This window comes from Falco peregrinus, chromosome 7 (assembly GCF_023634155.1).
Source record: "Falco peregrinus isolate bFalPer1 chromosome 7, bFalPer1.pri, whole genome shotgun sequence".
Lineage (NCBI taxonomy): Eukaryota > Metazoa > Chordata > Aves > Falconiformes > Falconidae > Falco > Falco peregrinus.
Window position 1 is genome coordinate 19,185,799 of NC_073727.1, and position 9,633 is coordinate 19,195,431.

General features: G+C 50.0%; 2 protein-coding genes across 9 annotated transcripts in view; one reads left to right on the forward strand and one right to left on the reverse strand.

Moving 5' to 3' along the window:
• NCOA1 (nuclear receptor coactivator 1) overlaps positions 1–1,562 on the reverse strand; it is a 179,430-nt gene extending 177,868 nt beyond the window's left edge. For 6 of the 8 annotated variants that reach the window (XM_055809473.1, XM_055809472.1, XM_055809469.1 and 3 more), the window contains exon 1: positions 1,293–1,562. The gene's annotated coding sequence lies outside the window, so the exon portion shown is untranslated. Of the gene's footprint in view, positions 1–505; positions 835–1,292 lie in introns of those variants that run through there. The other 2 variants (XM_055809474.1, XM_055809470.1) reach the window with 2 other exon arrangements.
• LOC114011922 (collagen alpha-1(III) chain-like) lies at positions 239–9,350 on the forward strand. Its single transcript, XM_055810506.1, has 5 exons — positions 239–307; positions 1,317–3,176; positions 7,260–7,299; positions 7,831–7,870; positions 8,397–9,350. Exons 1-2 carry the CDS (start codon positions 239–241, stop codon positions 2,292–2,294), a joined length of 1,047 nt encoding a protein of 348 aa, XP_055666481.1. The 3' UTR covers positions 2,295–3,176; positions 7,260–7,299; positions 7,831–7,870; positions 8,397–9,350.
• The last annotated feature ends 283 nt before the right edge of the window (positions 9,351–9,633 follow it).

The following is a 9,633-nucleotide window of genomic DNA, read 5'->3' on the forward strand; positions in this document are numbered from 1 at the left end:
GCAGCAGCCCCAGACGGCACTCCACACCTTTTCACCTTTGCAAACAGAGTCTTTTGGGTGCAAAAATTAATAATAATAATAATCAGGAGATCATCACCCAACGCGCGACCCAGTTCTCAGCCACCGAAAGGTCAAAGCGCACCTAGGAAACTGGAGGGCTTGAGCGTGTCTAGCGTCTAGCAACCCACATCGGAAGGAAACAGCCTTTTTGCAAGAGATTTTTCTCCCAGGAAATGTCATGTTCCAGCGACGGGAGCCCCCCCCCCCCAGCTGCACAAACCGGGGCTACCGCTCGCATCGGCACCAGGTACTCGGGATCACTGGCAGCCTGCTGCTGCTCCGTGTCTCCCAGAGAGAAACAAGCAAATTCAGGACAAGCCCGCGGCTAGGAGCGGCCAGCCTGGACACCAGCCCCCCGCAGAGCCCGCACCCCACCCCGCCCCAGCCTGGAAGCCCAGGCACCCCCGGGGGGCCCGCTGCCCCCGCAGCCCCCCAGCCCCGGTACCTCACGGCGGCCACCGGCTCCCGCCGTTGCCTCGGCGCTGAACTTCACCGCCTGCGCTGACAGCCGGGACCGCCCCGCCGGGCTTGGGGGGGCTGCTTCGGGGGGCACACCGGCGCCCACGGCGGGGCGGGGGACACACGCACACACAGGCGCGATGCCACCGGCAGACAAAGAGCTGTCACCTAAAACGCCACCGAACGCAGCGTCCTCCCGGCCCGGGGGGTGCGCGGGCCCCCGCAGGCCCGGCCGCGGCGCCGCTGCCTCCCCTCAGCCATCTTCCAGCCGGGAAGGGGCTGGGGCGGGGGGCGAGGAGGGAAACTGCTCTCTCACTTTTTTAATCAACTTTAGGTTAATAAGAAGAAGGGGTGGGGGGGTACCGAGGGAGGGCGGACTGGGATTCAGCCGCCCCGAGGCGGGAGGGGCTCCGCCGCGCAGGGTCTCCCGGGGCGGCCCTCCTCAGCCCCCCGTGAGGGAAGGAGGGCGGGCGAGGGGCGAGGGGGAGGCCGCGGCGCCCCTCCGGCTCCGCCCGCCGCCATGGCAGCCCGGGGCGGGGGGCCGGCCCGGCCCCCGTCCCCCTCCGCCCCCGCCGTGACAGCTGCGCCTCCCCGCAGGCCGGGGGGCTGCGGCGGGCGGCGGGGGCCGGGGGCGGCGTGCCGGCCCCGCCAGACACACCCCCGCCCTGCGCGGCGGGGAGCGGGGCGCCCCCGGCCGGCCTCCCCCCCGCGCCCGCTCGCCCGCCCGCCCGCCCGCCCCGCCGCCAGCTGCGGCGCGGCCGGGCGCCACTCACCTGCCGCCGCTGCCTGGGTGACAGCCGCCTCCCCCCGCCGGGGCTGAGGCCGCGCAGCTCAACGGGCAACGCGACAGCGACTCCCCCGGCCAGGCGGCGGGGGCGGCCCCGGGGGTGCTGCCGGCTCGCAGCAGCCCCCGCCGCGATCCTGGTGACCGGAGCGGTGGCGGCGGCGGGCGCTGCTGGGGGCCCCGGTTCCCGCTGCGCGGCTCCCGGGCACCCGGGGCCCCTTGCCTGGGCGGCGCGGCACGGCTGCGGGGCTCCGGCTCGCTCGCCGCTCTCCCTCCCGGCGGGACGGGGCGGAGCTGGGCACGGAGGACGAGGGGGGCGGTGTCGGAGGAGGCAGCCGCGGCCCGGCCCGGGTCCCTCCTCCTCCCTCAGCCGCCGCCGGCCGCCATCTTCCCTCCCCCACCCCACCCCCACCGGCGGCCTCTCGCCGAGGCCCGGCCCGAGCGGCGGCAGCGCGGGGCAGAGGCGCAGGGGAGGCCGTGGCCCCTCCGCCGCGGCCCCTCCGCCGCCGGCCCGCGGGCAGGGGCCGGCGGGCGCCATCTTGGAGGCAGAAGGGGCGGCCGGGGCCTGCCCGCCGCGGCCTGGGGGGCTGGGACAGCGCCGTACCCCGGGGGGGGGCCCCGGCGCCATCACCCCGGCCCCACGGCGGCCTCGGGCCTGCCCTCCCCACGCCTCGAACCTCCCCGGGCACCCCGCGGGCCAGGCGCGGCCGTCGGGGCAGGCCCCGGCAACCAGTGCCCCGGGGTGAAGAGGCCGCGGCAGGGCTCCCGGAGCCCCCAGGAGCTGCTGCCCTGGGGGGGGGAGGCTGCCTGTGCTCGAGGTACCTGTCAGGTTTTGTTTCCCACTCGCCTTCCCTGGCGAGGCTTCAAAGACGACTTAGAGGCCTTCATCTTGCGGGAGCGTTGTTCTCCATCTGGGCATCAAAAGGGCAGCCATGTGCTTTGGGAACAGCTGGGAAGACCAAAACGAAGTTCAGTAAGCAGGATGGGGTGAGAGACGATCCCACGCAGATCTCGACCTGCTGTGCAGTCTCCTTGCTGTCATTTTTTGGTTACTTCCACGCAAAGCTGCCGTGCGTGGAACTGTCATAATTGCTCCGTCAACTATTTTATCACATTCAGGTTGTGTCTGGTTACGATATTCGTCCTCTCTGTGGAACTGTGAAATCCCCAAACACCTCGTGTGTCATGAGGCAAAACAGCTCAATGGGTTGAACAGTTAAAATAAACCAGAGCTTCAGGTGGCTTGTTTTCCTCCACGGGGGCTCTTTATTCCTCAGGGCCTTGAGAATGCCTGTGCTACAACAAAACAAGTTGTCCTTAAAAGGCCCAGTCAAACACACAAAAAATGGCAAAACCATCCAGTGTGGTCACCCATGCTGTCATCCAATCTGGATTTTTGTCCTCCTCGGAAGCCTGCACCTTGCTTAGGGGTCCATGCGGTTACCCTCTGAGGTCCTCTGCTTCCCAGAAAAAGCCTGTGCAAGCTGCATTTCATAACTGCCTCCTTATCTCTGGAGCACCTGTGGAGGGAATGGGTAGGATAAGCCAGAGTTAACCCTTTGGCAGGTAAAAGACCAGGGAATTGCGATTGCAGGCTTATTAGTTGTTTTCTGTCATTTTGGGAATCAGTAATACTCATCCCAACCTGGCTAATTGTAGGTGCGTTTGTATAGAAAATGCTGCATGTCTTGCCTATCTTGAACTAGACAAATAGTTAGTAAACTGGGTTTTAGGAGAATTTCAGGCCTGTGTGTGTGAGCAAAAGCATCCAAACGAGCCAGGAAGCGGTGGAGAAACAAGAGGTGGACAGCAGCAACCTGAGATCATGTACCCGCAACAAATCCTCTGCTGCAAAACTCATGCTGTCCACAAGGTAACGAAGGAATGCTTCTGATTCTCCTTTAATTGCATTCTTGGTAGGGGCTGAGGCAACATTAACAGCCACTGCATGCTGCTGCATGACCCTTCGTTGCAACACATCTAGGTGGAAGTGCTAATAGATACCTTCTGGTCCTGTTCCCTTCATGACAGCAGCTAGGGAAGGAAGCTGTGTAAAAGTCCCTGAGTCTTCCTGAGCTGCCAGCTCTCCACTGCCTCTGCAGGCTATGCCCACTTTGGTTTCATTCAGGCAGAAAATGCTCAGCCTTCGCGACTAGTACCGAGCTTGATGTTAGAATATTTCCCCTCTGTGAATTCCTCACGAGAAAGTAATATATGAGCTAATCTCAGGCAGCAGGGACATTGTAAGTTTTCAGTGATATTAGCACTGAGAAGCATAAACCATTTTTATTAGTTTAGTCTGCAAGTTCACGTCTAAATGGAATGCAGAGATAAACAATGCCAGTTTTAAGTACATTACAGAGCTGTCAAGATTTGACAGTTTAAATGAATTAGACTTCAAAACATATTATGAACAAGATTAAATGTCTTATTGAAATACACAGGAAATAAAAAGGAAATCATCAGCAAAATTAAATTATTTCAAAACTTCCCAGAATTAAATCCAAAACAAAGGCCTCTCCCACCAGGTAAGTGATAACATGGTGGGTGAGACTTTATCTGGGGCAGCTCTATTTTCCAACGTACCTCATGGGACAGATAATTCACTGTTGTTAGATCTTTTTAGCCTGAGCACTTTGTAAAACAAGAGGATATGATTATCTTCATTTTATATATACAAAGAAGTGTTTAAAAGGTTTAAGTAGAGGTCAAGCAACAAACGAGCTATGGAATTGCCAACCAAAACAGCACTGAGGTATCATGGTTGTCGTGTTCCCTGCCATAAGCCCTCTGCTTGATGCTGTCACTTGTAGCCTATTTTCCTGTACAACTTACTTGGGCTAAAGGCCATTTTCAGGCTTTATTTCATTTTATGAAGCAGCCTATTTTAAGGGTTTCTTGCAAGCCACAAGTAGCCTCAGTACAGTTGTTAATCTAAGAAGGCAAAATTAATAGTATGGAGTTCTGTAAAGCTTCTTGGCCAAACTCAGTACTGTAAATAAGTAAGAAATAATTTCTTTGATTATAGTATTGCCTCCACTTAGTATGAGTATGAATTAAAGCTGAATACAGGCTTGACTGCTTCAGGCTGCGTTCCTCTGTTACTACCAACTTGTTTATCCTCTAAAAAAAGCGAGAGAAGTATTAAGATTGATCTAAATAGGGGATTGAATAGGAATGCCAGGTGTGGGAGCACTGGGAGGAGCAAATGGTAGAAGGGTACAAGAATGGCATTTGATGATGGCATCTGGACTAGCAGGTCGCTAGGATTGTGGCATGTCTGCCTGTATGGAGCCAGTCTATCTGTGAGCAGCCAGGGAACTGGAGAAAGAAGGTCCCTCTGGAGGGGGAAACATCACTATCAGCTGCTACAACAGCTAAAAGCCAGCACCTGAAAGAATCAAGATCTGAGGATGAACATCGCTTGTCCTCCAGCTCATCTTGAGACAGAGCAATGGACACAAGCACTATGTCACCTGAAGGTACTACCTGGACACTATGTGGGGCTTCTGAGCACGAATGAAAATATGACTGAGATCAGCTTTAATTTTCTTCTGCCTCCTCAAGTCTCAGGCATGCTGTGCTGTTGCCAAGTTGTGCCATCGTTTCCTGTGCGACAGCCTTTTTACTAGTGTTCAAGACCACCAGAAGTTTGGGGTTTTATGCAGCAGAGGGTGTATTTCACTATAGAAAAAAAAAACTAAACATTCCAAGCTGAGAGCAGGACGCGTTTAACACGCAGGTTGAACACCTCCTCCAAACCTCTTACATTTACAACTTTGCAAACACGCCTTGACCGAAATTAATGCACAACCCCATTAAGGTTAATGAGTTGTTTCGCATTCAGACACCTACTTAGCCCATACCGGTTTGTGCGAGCACCTTGGCCTCGCTGCAGACTGCGGGGCTCGGAAGAGAGCGGCTGCACGCCTGGGAGGAAATGCTTCCCCAGGATGGTTGTTGGAGGCAGCGCCTGCTCCCAGCACCACTCGGGGAAGCCTTAATGAAAAGCAGCTCATCAGCAGTTACGTAACCTAATGATAATCCGGCTCAGGCCGGGCAATACTTAAAGCCACAGCGTCTTTCTAACGTGACCTATTTTATGCTCGATGCAAGGGTAAAAGTATGTGGTTTGTAACTTCGCTGGGTCTTTTACGGCAGAGTTATTGCCTGTCAGTAGAAAAGCCCCCTGCGCACGTTTCTTCTGCTTTCCTGGCTGCAGAGCAAACACTTCGGATTTGTCAGTGGCTTTTTATGGTATCGGCTCCAAGCTCAGGCACAGCAGAGAGCAAATTGTAAACAATTAAAAGGAAAACACTTAATGTCCTGCAGGAAACGCAGCATACTTTAAGTTCAGCTTCAGAAGCTGCAGAGGGTCCGGGGGTATGTTACAAAGCAGTTCTGATGCCATGTTGAACCACACAGAAAGCTTTTGTGTTTTTATTAGACCTCAGAGAACAAAAATGTATGTTTCTACGTTCCAGGGTCATATTTACATTTGACTGAAGAAATTCATTAAGATGGCACTGGTATAACTCAGACTTGTACAACTGGCCAGCCCCCTGTAATATTTTTTTTTCCCCTCTCAATCTGCAGAAGTATCAACAAGAGATTAAACCCAGAGATGTTGATTCAGACCTCAGCATTTAATCTGACCACAGATGGTGTCAAAAGAGGGACAGCCATACAAAATAGCAACAGCTTTTTTTCCTAAACCATCGGGTTTTTTGTTTAATACAGATAGAGGACAAGTGGCCAAATTTAAAATACAGAGGAAATCTCAGTTTCCTACAGTTCCTCTCCTCGAGAGCTTTGAAGCGTTATTAGTGGGCTGATTTCTGTCAATGATTAATAATGTGTTTGTATTTATGTACTTAAGTTATTATTGTTACTGTTATTAATGCCTGTCTTTCCTAGGATAAATGTTTCATTCCTTATAACACTGGACGAGTTAATGACACAGCTGGTTGCAAAAAGGAGGTTGTGGTATTGTGCTAATGGTAAGAAATACCGCCTGTTACACATAGGTATACACATTTTGGATGACACTTATGTTTACCCAGAACCCCTGTTGTTTTCAAATCGGTGATGCCAAGCTTTATATTTACTGCCACAAGGGATACCAGTTTTTGCAAAATATACTACCATGCATGGTACTTACTGCCAATGGATTCCTAGAGCAGATCATGTGGATCTGCTGATCTCCTATGGGTTGAAAAAGTTGCTTAAGCTAATTCAGAGCGTTTTTTAAAAGCTGATTTTTAATGCCCAACATTACAGCACTTCAGGTGCGAAATTAAATTACTTCTAAAAAGGTTTACAAAACTTCATGTTGGTAGAAATATTTCGTGACGTTTAAAGGCAATAATAATAACAACTTTAAAAATTGTGGTGATCATGTTTGTTGGCTGTTGAAATATCTTCCTGTGGAGACTGCAACCAAAACACTGCTGCATTGTCCTAGCATTTAAGAAACAGAAAGCGGAACTGAATGTAGATTATTAAAATAGTGTGGCTGATTATAAACTCTAAAGGGAGATCATGTAACCTCATTTCCTTATCTCATCTGAGCAAAAGGCTAAAAAAAGGGGGGTGGGGAAATACACTTTTTCAGTTTTAGTCATCTAAGCACAGAAGTAAAATACATTTTTAAATGCATTTAAATATGCTTCAGAGCCCCTCAAAGTGGACTTGTTAAATCAGATGCAAAGGAGTTGTTCTAGATGATTAAGGGGTAAGAGGTAAGGGTTAAACAGCTCCTTTCAGCCAGTACCAAGCCCTTGCACAGGTCAGCTGTGCTGGGTCAGATCATGTCGGTATCAGTGCCTGTGTTCGCCCCTATCTGCGATTCACCCCTGCTGGTAATGTGCTTGGCTAATGCGATAATACTGAATATAGAAGAAAGGAGTATTTTCTCATTTTTTCCTGACCCTATTTTTTTGTTGTTGCCTTTTAGGTGGCCTATGTAAAAAAGAATTGATTGTTTCAGTCTGTTGGTAAGTGGAATGGTAACTCCCATCAGAGTTGGTATAACTTGTCCTTTTTTGGCAATCACACCGGAGAGACGAGTGCTGCATAGGGAATAAAGCAGAGCTATTCTCCAACCCTAGAGAGATGATCCCACTGAGAACCCCCTCTATTTACTCATCTGCACTTAAAGACTGTCAGTTTTATTCAGATATCTAGTCCGTCTGTGAAATACTTTTCCTTAACCTACTTTTAATGCCTTTGAAGTATCATCTGCTTCAATAGTTTGAAGAGCACTAAAGCCCTCATGCAGCCAATAGGCACTTAAGTGCTTACTTTTAAACCCGTGAGTAGTTCTGTGAGGTGCAGAAGACCTGCTGCTGTTAGACAGACCTGTCAGTCCATCTACTTCACTCCGTTGTTTCTGACAGCGCACAACACCAGATTCCTGCTCCTACACCTCATCTCCACCTCCCTTCCCATCAATGCGCTAGGAAGAGGAGAAGGCAGCTGATGCTACCACAACTTCCCCACTAACTGGGGATCTGGGCTTTCCACAGGTACCACCACCGGTGCTGACCCCACCACAGCAATCACCAGGTTTGCGTTGTGTCTGTCCCTGTCAGTAGAGGTTTAACACAAAATCTTTCCCCTTGCCTAACCATTAGGAGCTGCGCTGCAGCTTGAAGCACAAGGTAGAAGAAAAAACATTTTTTCCAAAAAACCTTGTTGGCCTTTGCTACGGGGGTCCTGGGTATCTTCTTATCCTTAAAAATGCCTCAGCCTACCTGGGGTCTGCAAAGCTCCTGGCCTCTGCGAAATGTAGGTCCTTAGTTGTACCAGAGACCCCTGCAGAGGCAGGTGCGTTAACCTGGATAACAGATGCACCAGAAGTGATTAGAAATGCAAGAATAAAACAGGAGAAGCAGTCAAGGAGAGAAGAAAGAGGTAAAGGTGGTAATACAGCGGTACAAAATGCAGGATAAATGTGAAGCAGTATTTGTAGTTAGAGGGTGAGTTCTTTATCATTTCAAATCAACAAAGTACAAAGGGAAGATGGGTACCCTTGTCACAACTGGAAATTTATAGATCATGAACAAAATTGTCTCCATTTTGTCCTCCACAGGTAGCACAGAAGAATGAAAAATCACCGAATATTGAATGTTGGTTTTCTCTGCTTTGGTTGCTTTTCTTTCACCATTTGTGTGTGTTCAATAACTTTCCTTGCTGGTCAACAGCTATGGCTGAAGTCAGAAACGAGAAAGGAACTGGAGCAGAGCAAGGGCAGGGAAAAATTTAAAGCAATTCTGGCATCAAACATGAGCAACCCTGTTTCTGTCAGTGCAGGAGGTGCCTCCTCATATCGGTACTTGTAACCCCTTCCACGGCTTTGAAGATGACAGAAAGTTGTTGCAGCAGGTCACCGACATTGTTAACGCTTCAGGATGCAACAGTTTTTGAGTTCACAGAAGGTAAAATGTGGGGGTTAAAAAAGGTATTAACCCAACTTGGAGAGGTTATCCTTGTTCCAACTGGTTGAAAATTAGTGTAAACGAATTGTAATGGAGTTTGGACATCTAAGTGACCTGAGACATGTGAATGGAGAATACTGCAGCCTAAGGTTAAACTGAATTTAAAATCCCAGAATGCAATGGTAACTGAAACCGGGAATGAGACATGTTTAGATCACAGCTTTCTCCTTTTGAAATCGGGCATCCTTCCTGAGAAAAAGAAACCCATAGGTTTAACAATACAAGACTTCCCCTCAATAGCACCAAGGCAGCAGGGTGCCCCACTGTTGCATGGCAAAAAATGTTTTGTGGGCTTTTTTCAAAAGCTAAAGTCCATAAAGGAAATATTTACAGCATGTACACACGAATGGGTTGGGTGTAATGGTATACAACATCGTGGGAGACCTAAGTAGTACTGGTTTATGAGCTGAAAGGTTTTAACTCCTTCAGTACAGAAACTAACGAAGAACTGCCTAAATTTGGAGGTACCATGCATCACGTTCAATGACAGTGAATGTCAAATTTAGAAATCAAATGAAAATTAATGAAGTCATATTGGGATCATAAAACATGGACCAAAACCAACAGAAATGTGTGTGTTTGGGGTTTTTTTTACAAAAAACAGGACTAAAACTAGAGAATATTTTTAGCATTGCTACAGCTTGTTCCCAGATGCAACTGGTTGCTGTTGAGACTACTGAGAGCTTAGTAGGCTCTCTCAGCAACAACCTCTTACCACAAAAATACCCGCTACCATAAACTTACATCATGTAAAATCTGATAACCAAGTTGATATAAGTTCCAATCCTGGGAATGAAACGAGACCACATTATTAAGAGACGTGAGCTAAAG

Coding starts and splice junctions, on each gene's coding strand:
- LOC114011922 (XM_055810506.1), top strand. CDS start 239: ATGTTCCAGCGACGGGAGCCCCCCCCCCCCAGCTGCACAAACCGGGGC. Junction 308..1,316: donor ACCGCTCGCATCGGCACCAG/GTACTCGGGATC, acceptor CCTGGGTGACAG/CCGCCTCCCCCCGCCGGGGC.